General features: G+C 37.0%; 1 protein-coding gene across 1 annotated transcript in view; it reads left to right on the top strand.

Annotated features, from left to right (window-relative positions):
* LOC150080012 (putative fatty acyl-CoA reductase CG5065) overlaps window positions 1-5,225 on the top strand; it is a 171,838-nt gene extending 166,613 nt beyond the window's left edge. The window contains exons 12-13 of the mRNA XM_090382225.1: window positions 994-1,121; window positions 4,827-5,225. Of these exons, the coding sequence (XP_090238351.1) occupies window positions 994-1,121; window positions 4,827-4,968 (270 nt within the window). The 3' untranslated portion in view covers window positions 4,969-5,225. The remainder of the gene's footprint in view (window positions 1-993; window positions 1,122-4,826) is intronic.
* Window positions 5,226-19,640: the final 14,415 nt, after the last annotated feature.

Raw genomic sequence — 19,640 nt, 5'->3', positions numbered from 1 at the left:
CATACAGGTCTGGAGAGCGCCTCCATAGCCAGGTGAGCAGGAGCAGCAGTGCGTAGCATACGCTTCTTGATTAGACTGGGGTTCGAGCCCATGACCACCAAATATGGAGGATGCGGAAAGGTCAGGGAATGACCACCACATATCCCTGGAGGAATATGGCCTTAGTTGCTAATGCTCCTAAAAACCAAAATAACAGCTCTGGAGGCTTCATTTTAGGAAGGATGCAGAGTTGCTAGAGCGAGTACAGAGAACGGCAACAAGATTGGTGAGGGGGAACAAAGGGGTGCTCTTACCCAAGATTATTGCAGGATTAGAGCCAAGATTAGAGCACACAAGATTATTGCAGCATCTGGAGACTAGGCAGCTACGAGGTGATTTGATTGAGGTGTATAAGGCCTTGAATGGCTTGAGCAGGTTCAATGCTGATGGGATTCTTCCTATTGCTCAGATTACGAACCTGAGGGGACATAATCTCAAATTGAAGAAAGACAGTTATAGACCAGATGTGCGGTATTTTGCCTTTAGCCAGCAGGTAGTTGATTGCTGGAAAAGAACTCCATTGTAGAAGTTGATAGCTGAAATAAATTCAAGTAAGAACTGGACAAACCTTTTTAAACAAATGGATGGGTGAAATGGGAAGTGTGGTTTTTTTTTTGGCTGATGCTGTATAAGCTTGCTTTCTCACATCCTATGACTACTAATACTAATGGGTGACCACATTGGCGAGGATCAGTAATTGCCCGTTATAGTTTGGTAAAATGCAAGGCAAAATTAAGTGGTTACCTTTTTGATTTTTTTTTTAAGCAGATACCGAAAAAGTCTCCTTCTTCATATTATTTGGCCATTCTAATAGTCATTCACAATGTCAAAATTTCTGTTGAGAACTGCTATTCATATTTCATCTACCAGTTTTATGACTGTTTTTCTAGTTTCTATAAAATACCTTTAAGCTGAAATCTTCACTAATTGTTTACATTAACTGTGATTGTCTAGATATTCTACACTGATATTCGTCTCATTGAGTGGCCCCTGTACATGGAAGATTATGTCCTGGGAATTAGGCAGTTTGCTCTAAAAGAGGATGAATCTACACTTCCAGCAGCAAGAAGGAAATTAAAGAAGTAAGTTGAAAATTTCAGTTCTCTGTTGAAATTATATGATAAGGTACCTTTTTGGATGTTTTTTGAAACAAAAATAATTATGACTGAATACCATAATTACCATAAATTCAACATTAGACCTATTTTCCCCTTTTAATAAACTGTTTAAATTAGATTAACAATTAGGACCACAATGAAAATTTAAGACTAATAATAGCTGCTTGTTTTTTTTTTTTTTTAATTGTTAATTTTGAAAAAAACAGAAAAATATATATTTACTGCTGACAAGGCAGGAGTGACTTTTTCAGGTGGTGCCAAGGGAACTTTCTTTATTGCTTAAATACTACTATTTTTTATAACTTTTGATTAAAAATTAGTAGTGTAATCATTATTTGTAATTATCTGATTAAGTTGGTAAATTTATTTGTTACTTGGCCTTTGTAATTGCTTACGAATCCACTGTTGACTTCTGCTGCCATTGTGCTCAGAATGAATTTTTGTTGTCATTGTTATGGTAGTGATATAAGCGATATTTGGAAGTTTCTACATAGTTTTTTAGTGTAATCAGTATTAGAAGATGCCTAGTCTACCATACTCTAACGATTAAGGTACCTCTTCCAATCGATTGTTTGTGAGGAGTGGCTTAATGCAGTGATCCAGAAGTGGCCCCAGGTCTATCAGCACCCTGTACAAAATTTTTTGGTGCACCCTCTCCAACTTGAAATTTACAGCAAATCATTGAATTTTCGGGGCATTTTGTGCCCCTAAATTTTGGCACACTGTTTGGGAGAACCATTCGATTGTGCCTTAAGCTGGCTCTGCAGCGATCAACAAGCATAGCTCCTCTCCCCCATTGCTTTGATAGGCTGCTAATTACAGCTGGTTTGCATATTACAGTGAATGCTGTTTTTCAACCAACTAAAGCCACCAGGAATATGATATACAAGCCAGTAAACCTAACATTCCTTTTTACTAGACTTTCAATTTTGATACCTTTCTGAAAAGGATTTTCCAATTTTAATCCAGATTAACCTGGGAAGGATCCAAGTGACTGAAGATTAACTCAGAAAAAAACATATGGTGCAAGGAAACCTGAGGCTTTTGCTGCATCAGTAAAAAAAAAAAAAAAAAATTCTGAGTTATCCTTGAGAGAGAGAGAGAGAGAAATAGAAGGGAATCGCCAAGGAACAGAAGAATGATGATATCCAGGCTCAGGACCCTGGGTGTGCCAAGCCCATACTCACCTGATGTGAGCCCCAGGTTTGAAGAACAGGGTTGTTGCCCTTGAAGGAATTAAAATGGGGAGGGCATCAAGCTCTCAGCTGTCTGACTCAATGCCAGAGTCCTCACTTATGCATCAGGCAACACAGCAGCAATCCCCACAGCAGGTGCTAGTCCCACAGGAAGTAGTTATTGTCAGGGAGGAATTATATTATACAAAAAGAATAGGTGGAATAGGACCAGGGTATGTCTGCCAGGGGATAAAAGTAGATAGCTGGATAACATCATTCTTCTTTTTCTTGGTGATTCCCTTCTCTCTCTCTGGGTAATTCAGAAAATTTTTGTTTTTGTTCTCTTAATGGTATTTGAAGCATGTTATGTTTTTGCTTTTCCATGATTATTGGGCTTTTTTTTTGTTGAAGAGTACTCTCGAGCATGTGCAGTGAACATTAAGCTACGTTATAATAAAGAAATTTTAAAATTATTAACAAAGTGCTTAAACTGACTTACATCTATCCTTCTACCTAATCATTCTGTAAAAATGTGAGGCTATCAGGTGCCAATAGTAGCTTTGAGAAAGAATAAGGTGATTTTTATAGGGAGGAGACTGTGAACAATGCTCAAGTACGTGATCTCTCTCAGAAAATTTTTTTTTTTTGGCTGGTGCAGCCTCGGGCTTCCTTGCACCATATGGCTAATAATAATAATGTTGCAGAGCATATATCATCTTTTAAGGGTACGAAAGGTGATATTGCGGTGTGGGCACTAATGATTAACAAGAGATCTGAGAACTTGCTCAACAAATTGGAAAACAGGCCTTGAGCTTCCGGTTGCATATCACAAAATTTTCTAGCAACGACCAACAAACTGAGTTACAATAAATTTATTGAAATAAATAATATATACATAAAATACTAAAACAGAGATAAAATAAAATAAAAGCGTTAAAATACAGTAAGATAAAATCCTTAAAATACACAATAGCTTTCAAGACAAAGTGCCTCTTCATTAGCTTCAAAAATAAATCGTGCTTAACACACACAAGTAAATAACGTAACCTAGCCTAACAAACCATAAGAAATTCCCCCTTCTACCATTTCACATTAAAAACCATGCACTTCAGCTACTGAGTTATCATTTCTACTGGTCTAACTAAAGGCATTCAGAATCACTGCTTGATATACATTTCCACCATTTTAAAAAGCCTGAACCACTCAAACACTGCTCACTGCATATTGCTCAGTCTCCAATTGCCTGGTTTCACCAAATCAACTGATATGTTTCAGTCTCCTTCTCTCTATTTCTGATTTTCGTGCAAACTTTTGTGATTGCTCAACAAATACAGGCAATGGTGAGAAAAAGTCATCATGAGTTAGGATTACATTTGAAAGTACCTACAATCCTACCCAGATACAATAGGAAGGAATACATGTTGAGAGCCTTGTCAGTCAATCCAGCTGTGGAGAGACTGTGCAATGCCCATGGGGTAGAATTTTTTCTATGCTTGTTAACAGGACTGTTTTTACAGGGATGGGATACACTTAAATAGAAGGGGTACAAGAATATTCACTGATGTTATCGAGGATTAGATTAAACAGAGCCACAGGCAGAGATGAATGTGATTCTTGCACCACTTCTACTGGAACAAGCAGCAGCAGCCTGAAAAGAAAGGTGTCAGGGATTTCAAGCCCTGATGTGGGTCATCACGGAACAAGTCAATACATGGGCTGAGTCAGGTTAAGAACAGGTGCATTTATACTTGCATGTACACTACTGCTTGGAGCATAATAAATAAATTTGAAGAAGTTGAAGTACTGATTAACAAATACCGACATTGTAGAGATATTGGAGGCATGGTGCCACTCAGACATAAGGTTATGCTCTTAGTTAAGAAGCATATTAAATATAAGACAGTACATCCAGTCGACATAGGTGGCCAGTGCCATGCAGGGTCACTTTGGTGTGACATAAGCATTGGGAAAACAAAAATGAGAGCAGGAGTGTATTATAGGCCTAATGACTAAGATGAGTGTAACAAACAATTATACAGAAAAATAGAGTGGGTCGGTAAATCAGAATGTCTCAATAATGCAGGATTTTAACTTAGTAATGAGTTTGGTGAAGGGAATGAAAGTGTGGTCTATTAACCTGCAAAGGAAAAACTGAAAAATACTCCTCAAATGTGTGCAACTGCTCAGCAGTTCACCCGACACAATTCACATACAGACATACAAATGGCAAGCCAATATAGTTTTGAAATTTTTGTGCATCTGTCATAGTTCTCTTTCTTCCTCTTTCCATTTGTGAGTCATAGTTTCTAAAGCAACTAGTTGTTCTGTAGAAAGGACTTCCAGAAATTCATCATTGGCAAAAAAATGTCTTCCTAGTTGGTTTCCATATAAAAAGGGACTAATATTTATTTATATTGAAATAAATTATATACTTGGCCGATGCTGAAATTTAAATACATTTCTTTACCCTAATATATATATATTTTTTTTTCAGAATCTATTATGCAACTCAGATGGCACAGCTGATGCTTGCTTTAGGGATGATACGCTTACTTGGGTCTAGTAGTGTTGGTCGTCAGATTTGGTGGTCGCTAGTAACATTGGGTTTGAGACTTGGAAAGCTCATCCCTGGATGAGCCTCCTCAGACAGTATAAAATGCAGGATGACACATTTTGGGATCATCACTAGATTGTGCCTTGTCATAACTGTTCTGAAAATCATACAGCTCAATGGACCTTAGTATCATGTTTTGTGATATGGCGAAAACAATGATTTCTTACTGTGCAATAAGTGAAACTTAGGAACTGTTCAGAGCAATGAAAATAGTTGGAAGCTCACAGCCTTTCTGCAGCTGTAATTAAGGGCAAGTTGAATGACACACACAGTAATTTAATCATGTGTATGCCTAACCTTAGAAATGTATATTTTTAATTTAATTATCTTATTTAATATGTATAAACAAATCTTAGTTCAGCCAAGGCTTTTTGAGACAAGTTTTGTAAAGTATATGCAGCATTTGGCAGAATTAAGGTTTGATTAGTACTGTCATAAAAAAAAGAAAGAAACACTAATAAAGACATATTTTGAAGTGTTTTTGAGACCAAGTTATCCAGGCAATTCCTTTATCTGTGAAAGACAGTTGTTTATCAAGCTGACCAAAAATGTAGGCTACAATTATTTAACACATCAGAGTATTTATCCACACAGTGATTATTCCAATTCACTCGATGAACTCAAAAATGGAAATACTTTCAAATTATCATGCAGAAGTTTGTCTTGATTTAATTTAATTGACTATAACCAATTGATTATATGTAATCAATTTTACTTCACTAAGTTTGGCCCGTCACCATTCATGAGTGATGGATTAAGAACTTGGTATTGTGTTGATATTACATGTGCTTATATACATAAAATAAATAAATAAATATAAATAAAATAAAAGAATAAACACACACACACACACAAAAATCAATAAGTTAAGAAAAAAATTATGAAATTATGAGCCAACAAAAGTAAAGTCCAAAAATTAAGAGTGTTATTAAGCTATTAAGTTTTGGGTGTTTATTACAAGATTATAGCTGTAATGGAATTAAGGCGAAACCTCAAATTTATAACAAAAATGTCTTGAATTCTTGTTGCAGATTCAAGGGTTTCATTATCTGAAGTTACTCAGAATTCCTGTCATACAAAATTTGATTCACCAAATTCACAAAAAAAAAAAGGAATTCTTGTGACATATTAGTTCCTTATTCTGTTGGCAACACTGAGCACATACTTGCATGCTACTTTGTCCTGCTATTATACTTAAGAAGCCAATTTTATGAGTTATAGCCAATTTCACTCAGTTATAGGTGAAAACTAAAATGTAACGTGTATCTTACTGCTGAAGGGAGAAATCTTGCTGAAATTACACAGAATATAGTTCATTACAATGAAGTGTACATGAGTTAGCAAATAAATCTTGGCATGTGTCACAGTTCTTATCCAAAGGTACATGCATGGAACTGAAGCGTGACAACATGCTTTCTTCCACACAGTTCTTTCTGTGTTGGAAATCATAGAGAAGATTCAGTCTGAACTGTTACATCACCTCCACATTTACCTGCAATGTGATTTTCTCCTTTTCTGGATCTTTACTGAATAAAAGAGCATTTGGAGGTGTCACTTCTCATCAGAATTATATTGTGGGTGTGCGAATGGTTCTGAGATCAGACAAATGAATTCTTTCAGGTTCAGCATTGGAAGAACTGTGTAGAATGTAGCAGGGAATCCATTGTAGGTTTAAAACAGATAAATACAAGTTCTGTTGTGTGTCAGTGTACACTTTGCCTGCAGAGATGTTTCACAAGCTAGTTTGTATGTCTTTTATGATAAACATAAAATACTAAACTGGGAACTGTCTGAGCGAGCTAAGCAAAGAAGCCTTTAAGAAATATCATTGACAGAATTTGAATCAAAAATTTGAGCTCATTCTTTAGAAATTTTGAAGTAAATACAATATGAAAATAGCTAGTCTGCTTTGTGAGAATGAAAAGAGAGGAATATACTAGAATTCCAATGAACTAATGAGCTAATCAATGTCATTTACTGATATTACTGCCATCTTGCTATCAGAATTGCAGCTTTCAAGATATAACACCACAGAAAAAAGTATAGCACTGCATGCAGCAGGCTAGATTGAAGTCGTGCATCATCGTTTTTATTCCAGTAACATGAAAACATAATTTCAAGGAAAACTTAATTTTGCTCTTAAGCTATTTTCATTGGAATAAAAACATGCAAAATCATGGAAGAGATAAAAGCAATTATCGTATATTTTAAAGTTTTAGTGCATTTCACAGTTGACTCAGCATCTGTATACATCAGTGCTGGGTCCATTGTTTTCTAAATTTATTAATTAGCATTAGTAGAGGCATATGATGCAAGAAAGCAAGCTTATGCAGCATCAGACAAAAAACAAAAAAAAAAAAAAACCCACTCCCATTTCACCCTTCCGTTTGTTCCACATACCTGTCCAGCTCAGCTTTAAATTTATTTAGGCTATCAACTTCCACAACAAAGGATGGAAGTCTGTTCCACCAACCAACTACCCGCTGGCTAAAGGCAAACTTCCGCACATCTATCCTACATCTGTCTTTTCTCAATTTGAATTTATGCCCTCTCAAATGATTATTCTGAGCAAGAGGAAGAATTCCATCAGCATTGAGCATGCTCAAACCATTCATGGCTTTATACACCTCAATCAGATCACCTCGCAGATGCCTAGTCTCCAGACCCTGTAATTTGCAAAATTTAAGCCTTTCTTCGTAAGAGCAACCCTTTGTTCCATTCACTAATCTTGTTGCCCTTCTCTGTACTCATTCCAACAGCTCTACATCCTTCTTAAAATGAGGCCTCCAGACCTGTATACAGTACTCAAGGTGTGGCCTGACCATTGCCTTATATAAGGAGATAATCTCCTCCTTATCCCTGCTAGAAAATTCCTGTATATCATTGACAAGACACTATGAGCTACTCTTGCAGACTGTCTGCACTGCTCAGAAAACTTCATATCTGCCTGCACAATTACCCCCAGGTCCTTTTCGTTCTCTACCACTGTCAGTGTAGTACCACAGAGTTGATATATCACTCTGGGATTGCTGCTTCCCATATGTAGTACTTTACATTTGTCAGTGTTAAACTTCATTTGCCACCTCTCAGCCCATCTGCTTAGTTTGAATAAATTCAAAGAAGAACTAAACAAATTATTGGAGGGGATGAACAGGTGGTGTGGGAAGGGATTTTTTTTTTTTTTTGTCTGATGTTTGAAAATCTTGCTTTCTTACATCATTTGCCACTACTAATACTATACTTTATCTATTAAGCTGACTGATGCTATTAGACTTAATTGTGGGGGGAGGCTGCATTCATAAATCATAACAATGTATGTATGGAGGGACAGGGAGGCAACAGAAAAAAAGTTACAATATGAGTAAGGGGTTAGCACAAATTTTATATAACAGATTTTTTTTGTCATAAAAAATAATGACCTGAAATATTTTATGGAACAATGGGTTAAAAGCTGTTGTGAAGCACTACTGAGGTAAATTCAAAAAGATCATATTACATGATTACTTAGTAGTCCCTTATCTGTTTTAATAAATTAATTTAAATAACTTTTTTTAACCTAAAATATTTTATTTTACTAAATTCTACTTTTATGGTTATACCTGAGTTATCAATTGTACTTTTAGATCGTTAATACTTCAGTGGGCTATTGATTTAAGCAAAAATTATTAAATAAATGCAGCCAGCTGATATTCATTTTCCACTCTTTCCATTTAATGCTCTGTTGTTAATGGCTTACACAATAATTCAAAGCACAGTTATTTGGAATATCTGCTTTTCTGTTTGTTTTCACCTAAATTGTTACTTTTTAAATTGGGTTTTTTTTTTTTTTTTTGTTTTTTTTTCAATTGTTTGAGGTCAATGTGATCCTTGCTATAAGGGATGGATGATTCTGTCATCAGTGGAATCAGATTTTCTGTTATTTATTGGTTGCTCCATTATTTTTATAGTTTAGCCAATTCCTTCCAAAATTAGGAAAACCATTACAAGCTGCAGTTTATCCTTGCCAAAACTGTCCACAAACAAGAAGGCTAAGTACCTGTGGGAAGTGTGAGAGGGAGTAAATCCTTGATTCTTCTAGGTATACACTGATTACAAATCTAGAGGTTATCTGATCATAGAGTTTGTAATATATATTAACTTAATGCCTTCCAAAACTATCTGTAAAGAAATTTAAACACAATGCTTGCTTGCTCAGCAGGAGAAAAGTCCGACAGACAGCATTTCAAAATTAAACCAATATCCTAGGGTAATAAATAGGAATTTCCACAAATAGGAATAAAAAACTGAATGCAGAGAGACATCTGAAAGCCTTTCTTTCTATCAACAATTAATAAACATTTTAATATCAACCCCAGGGGCTCACATCTAGTGAGTATGGGCTTGGCGCACCCAGGGTCCTGACCTGGATATCATCATTCTTCTCTTTCTTGGTGATTCCCTTCTACTTTTGACTCTCTCTCTCTCTCTCTCTCTCTCTCTCTCTCTCTCTCTCTCGGCGCCTCTGTAGCCAGGTGGGAAGGAGCTGCAGTGCATAGCACACGCTTCTTGATTAGACCGGGGTTCGAGCCCGTCACCACCAAATAGGGAGGATGCGGAAAGGTCAGGGAATGACCACCGCATATCCTGGAGCAATATGGCCTTAGTTGCTAATGCTCCTAAAAAAAAAAACCAAATCTCTCTCTCTCAGGGTAACTTGGGAATTTTTTTTTGGCTGTGCAGCATAAACCTCTGGCTTCCTTGCACCATATAGCTAATAATAATAATAATAATAAAAATAATAATATTGAACATTAATATTAAGAAGCTTTGATATTAACCAACTGTAAAGAATATAATTAAATTGATAAATAACAAAAAAAATCCGACAATCTGGCATCCACAGGACTCGACAGTGCTAGGTTATCAGATATTCCAGATTATTAGACATTATCTAAAAATACTTAAGTCAAGTAACAAAATTTTTTTTGTGTTTGTATATTATTATTTTAACTATTATTTTGTGTAATAAAACATCAAAAAAATACATATACAAAATTACAATACAGCAATGAAACAATCTTCAGTTGTTCCAATTGCTCTTTAATGTCAAACTACTTCTGACTCGTGTTTTCTTTCTTTCTTTCTCTCTCACACAGGGTAATTCAGAAATTTTTTTTTGGCTGGTGCAGCATAACCCTCGGGGTTCCTTGCACCATATAGCAAATAATACTAATAATTAGAGCCAACATTAAATCCAGCATTTTGGCAACTGTGTAGCAGTTTGATCCCACTGGAAATTGCTGTAACTCCACAAAGTAGCATGTTTGCAAACTCATACTATATGATTAAATGGTCCTATGATAAGTGAACTCTGTGAAAATTAAACTTTCAGGTTTCCTTACATGATTAAATTTATTCTGTATGCCAAATTAGTTGTAAATGTTTATTATCAGCATAACCAAAAATTGAATACAGTTTGTTTGTTTGTTTTGGGATTTATTAAGTGCATCGGCAACTATGGCCATAGTGCGCCAATTGAATACAGAATCATATATATATCTCACATAACTCCATATGATACACAGTATAATGCAGTGAGAATGATGAAAATTGCCATGTTAATGCTGTTTACAACCGAAATGCATTATATCAGCCTAATACTTCATGGAAGAAATGTGACACACCGAGAAATCTCACACTCTGTTCACAAGCAAAACAAGTGGCTCAATGAGACTAATTTTGCTCACAAATTGCAAGACAATCCTATGATAAACTTTCACTGTCTCATAAGTTGCATCATATAAATATGCCCTAATTCTTAAAAACAGTATGTATATATTGCTCACTTCAAAGGTTTCAATATGGTAAGAATTTGTTACACTAAGATGAAATCTTCATCCTGAAGGTTGGCATTTTGTTGGGGATCATCAGATTTTTCAGACCAACAGATGCCTGATGGGCTTAACTGAGAGGTCATAATGAATTATAGAAACTCATTCGATTATACTCATATCATTTGAATGGTTAATAGTTAATAACTACTAACCATTCAATTATATCATTAGATTATGCCCATCACTACTCGATTATTGAGTTTTATTGTATTTCATTTATGTTCTAAATAATGCTACATTTTTATACTTCATTAAAACTGAAGAATATTATACAGATTCATATGCAGATTCTGGCAGCTACCTGCATGTTGCATGTGAGCTTCTGCAGCTTTGACAACAAACATCTTATTTTTAAAATTGTTTCTAATTTTATCTGAGGTAAATATTAATATCCATATCTAGCTATGCTAATTCATAATATAAACAGATAGCTGTAGCTTCTACCTCAGATCATGTATATCCTATAAAGGTACCAATGTTTAAGAGATTTTTTTATGCATGAAATGTATCAATAGACTTAATTTATGTTTGCTCTTACTCTTGAGTTTGGCAATAATGGTATCAAGCTACTCCAAAAATGCTCAGAAAGCTCAAGAGAAACTAGACCTTGTGTATATTCTGTACAGCTCTATCTGTTAACTGTATTTTGTACATAGAGTTGGTTTGCATCTTATATACAATAAAATAAACAATTTTGGCCATGCGTGATTATTTGCTTTAGGAATAAGGACTTGTAAATTTTCAAAGATCTAAATACAGTATGTGTTCACAACTATGATTACAGATTTCAACTGGGAAAGAAAACACATTGGCAAAGATTTAGAACTAAGTCACATACAATACTTGTTAAAGTGTATCATTTTGAGGGTAACAAATACATACAAAAATACAGTATATCAATTCACAAATACTGATTTTAGTAATGCAATCAAACTGAAAAATCAATTAAAAAAACTATGTATAGAGAACAAGTATTACTTAAATATTCCTTAAACACAATTACAATAAAAAATTTCACAAAATTGCAGAATGTGCCCTGGTAAAGAGAGGGAAAAAAAAAAAAAAAAACAGAAATGAAGTGATTGACTTGTACAGTATGAAATCTATTTTATTTTATTATTTTTTTATTATTATCTGAATTTGAAAAATATTTTCAAATTGTTAGTGGTTATTAAAAAAAATAATAAAATTAAAAAACTGCTGATATTTTTTCATCAACATACTTTGTTCTTTTTGACTCCTTTCTGGTCAATTATTAATACAAGCTTTACAAAAGTAAAATATTGCACTTCCAACTGTTGTAATTAAAAGGCACAGCAAAACTTCAGTGTTTATAAATGCAGCTGCTTATAGTTTTCATTATTATTTTTTGAACTGATTAATAGGCATTACAGAAATAAAAGATGGGCGAAGGTAAAGAAAGCCAACACCCACCAGAATCACGGGAAACTTTTAGTGGTCAAATGCGTTTCCCAGTACTGCAGCTTCTCCCTGCGTTCTTGGTAAACAGATGTGTTATCAGTAATAGCAATAGAAGTCAATAACGATGTATTGATTAGTTTTTTCTCATTATTAAAAGCAGATTATTGGAGTTCATGAGGGTAATGCCTTCGCGGCTGAAATTTACTTATGGGTACATCCTCCAGACTGCCTTAATCTTAGGGTGTTTATCCCCCTCTTCCCGCCATTTTAGCCCAATAGGAAACAGACTTCTACTGCAACTACCGATAACATGCACAGTCTGTAGAAGTCGTGTTTGCATCGGGTTAAAACAGCGGGAAGGTGGGATAAACACCCTAAGACTGGCAAAGTCTGGAGGGTGTACCCATAAGTAAATTTCAGCCCACTCATGAACTCCAATAATAATCTGCTTTTAATAATAAGAAAAAATTAATCAATACATCGTCATTGTCTTCTACTGCCAACACGCACCATCTGCTTACTGAGAATGCAGGGAAAAGCTGCGGTACCGGGAAATGCTTTTGACCGGTAAAAGTTTGCCATGGTTCTCTTTTTGGCTTTCTTTACCTTAGCCAAAAGATGTTTATAATTAGCATTAGCAGAGGCATATGATGCAAGAAAGCAAGCTTTATATGGCATCAGCCAAAAAAAGCCCATTCCCATTTCACTCTAAAAGTTTGTCTACTTCTTCTTTGAATTTATTTAAGCTAACTTCCACGACACATGGAAGTTTGTTCCAGAAATCAACTACCCATTGGCCAAAGGCAAATTTCCAAACATCTATTTGACAACTGTCTTTCCTCAGTTTCAATTTATGCTCCCTCAAGTTTGTAATCTGAGCAAGAGGAAGAATCCCATCAGCATTGGGCTTGCTCAAACAATTCAAGGCCTTATACACCACAATCAGTTCATCTTGCAGGTGCCTAGTCCCAGATGCTGCAATTTACAGAACTTAAACCTTTCTTCGTAAGAGCCAACCCCTTTGTTTCCCTCACCAGTCTTGTTGCTCTTCTCTGTATTCATTCTAGCAACTCTACATCCTTCCTAAAATGAGGCATTTAGACCTATATGCAGTACTCAAGGTGTGGTCAACACCCCATGACTTGCTCTGGCAGCCAATCTGCACTGATCAGAAAACTTCATATCTGATTGCACAATTACCTTCAGATATGAAGTGAGCAGTGCAGACAGGCAACAGTTATTTTAGGAAACAAATTTCCTACCATTATCCCATTCCTTTCACAGAAAATCTCTCCTTCTGATTGTCTATTTCAGAACTGATCCCTCATCAGATAGCAGGTGGTTTCCAGTTTTCAGCCAAAGCTAACTGTTTAGGTGTCTGAGTGTTGTCACTAGAGGCCACTTGCTGATGACGAGGGACAAGTTAGTCCTGAAACACTGTCATAGCAGGCTCTCTTCTTTTAAAAAATGGCCAATTAATCTTTTGGCAGGCTATGTGTTTGAAAGAAAATATATTGGCTGTGTTAGGGTACCAAAGAATAAGAACAGGTGTATGTATACTTGCGTGTACACTAATGCTAGGAGTTTGGTAAACAAATTTGAGGTGTTGGTCAGAACATCAAAGGCAGATATTGTTGAAATATCAGAGGCTTGGTATCATGCAGATATAAGGAATGCAGAATTGGAATTTGCAGAGTACAATGTGTACAGGAAGGACAGACAGGATAGGAAAGGAGGAGGAGGGGTTATGCTATTAGAAAAACAGCAAAGAGGTCTTTACTTATGTAAACTCTAGAAGGAAGGGGATGAATCAGATTGGTCCACTTCATATCGATGGGTCAACTGTTAATGATCCTGTTCAGGTAGCTAACAAACTGAATGAATATTTTGCATCGACATTCACACATGAGGAGTTATTCAGCAAGGGAAATGCCAGAGGTGTATTGAACTCTGGCAGTAAACTAGAGAATCTTGTAATAACTGAGAGTAAAGTGGAGGAGAAATTGTTGAAGATAAACACAAGAAAGGCACCTGGGGTGGATGGGATCTATCCAGTTATATTAAAGGAGGTAGCAAAGGAAGTAAGCAAACCCTTAGCCATAATTATGAGAGCTTCCTTGGACTCAGGGGAGGTCCCATGGACTGGAGATATGCAAATGTGACCCCAATTCACAAAGGCTGACACAAGTAATTATAGACCTGTGAGTTTAACTTCTGTTCCCAGAAAATTAATGGAGGCACTGGTTAAAGAAACACTGCAGGATCATCTAGCATTAGTAAGGGCATTTGATGCAGGAAAGCAAGCTTACGCAGCATCAGCCAAAAAAAAAAATAATAATAAAAAAAAAATAAATAAATAAAAAAAAACCACTTCCACTTCACCCCTCTGTTCGTTCAAAATACCCGTCCAGCTGAGCCTTAAACTTATTTAGGCTATCAACTTCCTTATCATCTAGACAAGACTTCAGTTATAGCTCAGACACAGAATGGTTTTGTTAAGGGGAAGTCTTGGCTGACCAATTTGATTGGATACTATTATGCAGTCACAAAAGAACTGGATGCAGGGAATAACTTTGATATTATATACTTGGATCTTAGAAAGGCTTTTGATACTGTTGCACATGGAAGACTGCTGCACAAATTGGAGCAGTGTGGCATTGGAGGCAAATTGCTGCTATGGATAAAGGGGTGGTTGAGGGAGAGAAGATAGAGAGTGGTAATCAATGGACACTGCTCATCGTGAACTAATATTATTAGTGGAGTCCCTCAGGGTTCAGTATTGGGTCCATTATTGTTTTTAGTATTTATAAATGATATTGATGATGGTATATCGGGCTTAATGTCCAAGTTTGCAGATGATACGAAGGTTGGCAGGGTTGTCAAGGACACTACTGACACTATGCTGCTGCAACAGGATCTGGAAAGGTTGAGCAGATGGGCTGAGAGGTGACAAATGAAGTTTAACATTGACAAATGTAAAGTACAACATATGGGAAACAGCAACCCCAGAGCAATGTATCAACTCTGTGGTTCTACACTGACAGTGGTAGAGAATGAAAGGGACCTGGGGTGGTTGTGCAGGCAGATATGAAGTTCTCTGAGCAGTGCAGATGGGCTGCAAGAGTAGCTCATGGTGTCTTGTCAATGATATACAGGAATTTTTCTAGCAGGGATAAGGAGGTGATTATTCCCTTGTATAAGGCAATGGTCAGGCCACACCTTGAGTACTGTATATAGGTCTGGAGGCCTCATTTCAAGAAGGACATAGAACTGCTGGAACGAGTACAAAGAAGTGCAACAAGATTAGTGAATGGAACAAAGGGTTGCTCTTATGAAGAAAGGCTTACGTTTTGCAAATTACAGTGTCTGGTGACTAGGCTAGGTGATCTGATAGAGGTATATAAAGCCTTGAATGGTTTGAGCATGCTCAATGCTGATGGGATTCTTCCTCTTGCACAGAATAATCACTTGAGAGGGCATAAATTCAAATTGAGGAAAGACAGACGTAGGATAAACGTGCAGAAATTTGCCATTAGCCAGCAGGTGGTTGGTTGGTGGAACAGACTTCCATCCCTTGTTCATGGAAGTTGATAGCCTAAATAAGTTTAAGGCTCAGCTGGACAGGTATTTTGAACGAACAGAGGGGTGAAGTGGAAGTGGTTATTTTTTATTTTATCATTTTTTTTTTTTGGCTGATGCTACATAGGCTTGCTTTCTTGCATCAAATGCCTCTACTAATGCTAAGTTGCTGACAAATTGAACACGTATTTTGCATATACATTTACACATGAAGAATTAGCATTAGAATGAGGAGCAGCCTGGAAACAAGATGCAGGGTATTTCAGAGACTGCTGGGAGTCATTGCGGTACAAGTAAACCAAAGGGTTGTGTTAGGGTAGCTAAGAATAGGAACAGGTGCATGTACACCAATGCTAGGAGTTTGGTAAATAAATGTCATGAATTTGAGGTATTGCTCAACACATCAAAGGCAGATATTGTTGGGATATAAAGAATGCACAACTGGAATTTGGGAAGTACAATGTGTACAGGAAGGATAGAAAGGGAGGAGGGGTTATGCTATTAGTTAAGAAATACATAAAATCCAAGGAAGTGAAGGCAGTGGACATTGCTGGACAGTGCAGTGTCGAGTGAGTTTGGTGTGACATAAGCATTGGGGGATAAAAATTGAGAGTAGGAATGTGTTATAGGCCTAATGACTCCGATGAGTATAAGAAGAAACTGCACAGGGAAATAGAGTGCACCAGTAAATCAGAGTCTTATAATGGGGGATTTTAATTTTCCAGATATTGACTGGAATTTGTGGGTTGGTCACTCACACACTAGCAAGGCTTCTTAGGATTTATTGGATGATTATTTTCTACATCAGCATGTTCGGGAGGCAACTAGAGGGAGTAATACTCTTGATCTGATTATCAGTAGTGATTCTTCATGCATTAAGAATCTGCAGATAAAGGAACCACTAGGTTGGCAGTGATCACAGTGTGCTGAAGTGGGATTTACTCAAAGAGGTAACTACCATCACAGGTAAAGGGAAGGGTTTTTGCTTTTGTAAAGACGACTACGGTGTTTGTTGTTTGTTTGTTTGTTATTTGGTTTTTAGGAGAATTAGCAACTAAGGCCATATTGCTCCGGGAAATGCGGTGGTCATTCCCTGACCTTTCCTCATCCTCCGTATTTGGTGGTGACGGGCTCGAACCCCGGTCTAATCAAGAAGCGTGTGCTACGCACTGCTGCTCCTTCCCACCTGGCTACGGAGGCGCACGACTACGGTGGTCTGAGACAGTATTTAAATTCTATACAGTAGGACCAACTGATGATGTTACCAACAGCAAATTCTAAATGGGAGGCACTCAAAGAATTTATCTTGGACGCTACTAGGCTTTACATACCAACTAAGAAATATTGTTCGAGGTTTAGGCCTAAATCGATGTCAGATGAACTAATGAGACATATGGCAGAGAACAAAAATGCATGGGATACATATAAATTAACATATGACACAGAAGGCTATGATAGATATAAGCTGGTCTGTAACCAAGTCACAAATGAGATTATGAGAAATCCTTGGCTAAGGACGTAAAGAAAAACAACAAAGAGTTCTTAACCTATGTAAACTCTAGAAGGAAAGGGATGAATCAGATTGGTCCACTGGATATTGATGGTTCAACTGTTGATGATCCTGCTCAGGTAGCTATACAAACTAAATGAGTATTTTGCATCTACATTCACCCAAGAGGAGTTATTCAGAAAGGGGAATGCCAGAGGTGAGTTAAACTCTGGCAGTGAGCTAGATGATTTTGTAATAACTGAGAGGAAAGTGGAGGAGAAATTGTTGAAGATAAACACAAGAAAGGCACCTGTGGTGGATGGGATCTATCCAGTTATATTAAAGGAGGCAGCAGAGGAAGTAAGCAAACCCTTAGTCATAATTATGAGAGCTTCCTTGGACTCAGGGGAGGTATCCACAGACTGGAGATGTGCAAATGTAACCCCAATTCACAAAGGAGGATCAAAGGCTGACACAATTAATTATAGACCTGTGAGTTTAACTTCTGTTCCAGGTAAATCAATAGAGGCACTGGTTAAAGAAGCACTGCAGGATCATCTAAACAAGACCAGTTATAGCTAGGGCACAGCATGGTTTTGTTAAGGGAAGTCTTGCCTTACCAATTTGATTGGTAAGGCAAGACTGGTAAAACAAATGAATGGAACAAAGGGGTGCTCTTACAAAGAAAGGCTTAAGTTTTGCAAATTACAGTGTCTGGAGACTAGGTACCAGCGAGGTGATCTGATAGAGGTGTATAAAGCCTTGAATGGTTTGAGCATGCTCAATGCTGATGGGATTCTTCCTCTTGCTCAGAATAATCACCTGAGAGGGCATAAATTCAAATTGAGGAAAGACAGATGTAGGATAGATGTGGGAAACTTGCCTTTAACCAGTGGGGGTTGGTTGGTGGAACAGACTTCCATCCCTTGTTGTGGAAGTTGATAGCCTAAATAAGTCTAAGGCTCAGCTGGACAGGTATTTCGAACGAACAGAGGGGTGAAGTGGAAGTGGTTATATTTTATTTATTTATTTTATTTAATTATTTTTTTTTTTTTGGCTGATGCTACATAGGCTTGCTTTCTTGCATCAAATGCCTCTACTAATGCTAATGCTAATTGGATACTGTGATGTGGTCACAAAGGAACTGGATACAGGGAATAACTTTGATATATATTTGGATCTTAGAAAGGCTTTTGATACCGTTGTACATGGAAGATTGCTGCACAAATTGGAGCAATGTGGCATTGGAGGCAAATTGCTGCTATTGATAAAGGGAAGGTTGAGTGAAAGAAGACAGAGTGGTAATCAATGGACACTGCTCGTCGTGGACTAATGTTATTAGTGGAGTCCCTCAGGGTTCAGAGTTGGGTTCATTGTTGTTTTCTGTACTTACAAATGATATTGATGATGGTATATCAAGCTTAATGTTCAAGTTTGCAGACGATACGAAGGTTGCCAGGGTTGTTAAGGACACTAATACAGTACGCTGCTGCAACAAGATCTAGAAACGTTGAGCAGATGGGCTGAGAGGTGGCAAATGAAGTTTAACATTGACAAATGTAAAGTACTACATATGGAAAGCAGTAACCCCAGAGTGACATATCAACTCTGTGGTACTACACTGTCAGTGGTAGAGAACGAAAAGGACCTGGGGGTAATTGTGCAGGCAGTCTTCAAGTGTCTGTCATATTGTCATGTCAATGATATACAGGAATTTTTTCTAGCAGGGATAAGGAGGTGATTATCTCCTTGTATAAGGCAATGGTCAGGTCACACCTTGAGTACTGTATACAGGTCTGGAGGCCTCATTTTAAGAAGGAAGGATGTAGAGCTGTTGGAACAAGTACAGAGAAGCTTAAGTTTTGCAAATTACAGTGTCTGGAGACTAGGCACCTGTGAGGTGATCTGACTGAGGTATGTATAAAGCCTTGAATGGTTTGAGCATGCTCAATGCTGATGGGATTCTTCCTCTTGCTGAGAATAATCACCTTGAGAGGGCATAAATTCAAATTGAGGAAAGACAGATGTAGGACAGATGTGCGGAAGTTTGCCTTTGGCCGGTGGGTAGTTGGTTGGTGGAACAGACTTCCATCCTTTGTTGTGCAAGCTGATAACCAAAATAAATTTAAGGCTGAGCTGGACAGGTATTTGGAACGAATGTAGGGGTGAATGGGAGCTTTTTTTTTTTTTTTTTTGGCTGATGCTGCCTAAGCTTGCTTTCTTGCATCATATGCCTCTAGTAATGCTAATTAATTATGTTACGTTTGTAAAATCTAAGTCGTTATATGTATTTAGTTAAAAAGTACAATTTAACTGACAATGAAGTTCAAC

Source organism: Mastigoproctus giganteus, chromosome 10 (assembly GCF_048544385.1).
Source record: "Mastigoproctus giganteus isolate SK-2022 chromosome 10, ASM4854438v1, whole genome shotgun sequence".
Taxonomy (NCBI): domain Eukaryota; kingdom Metazoa; phylum Arthropoda; class Arachnida; order Uropygi; family Thelyphonidae; genus Mastigoproctus; species Mastigoproctus giganteus.
The sequence above is the reverse complement of the archived record's forward strand: the minus strand, read 5'-3'. Positions and strand labels throughout refer to the sequence as shown.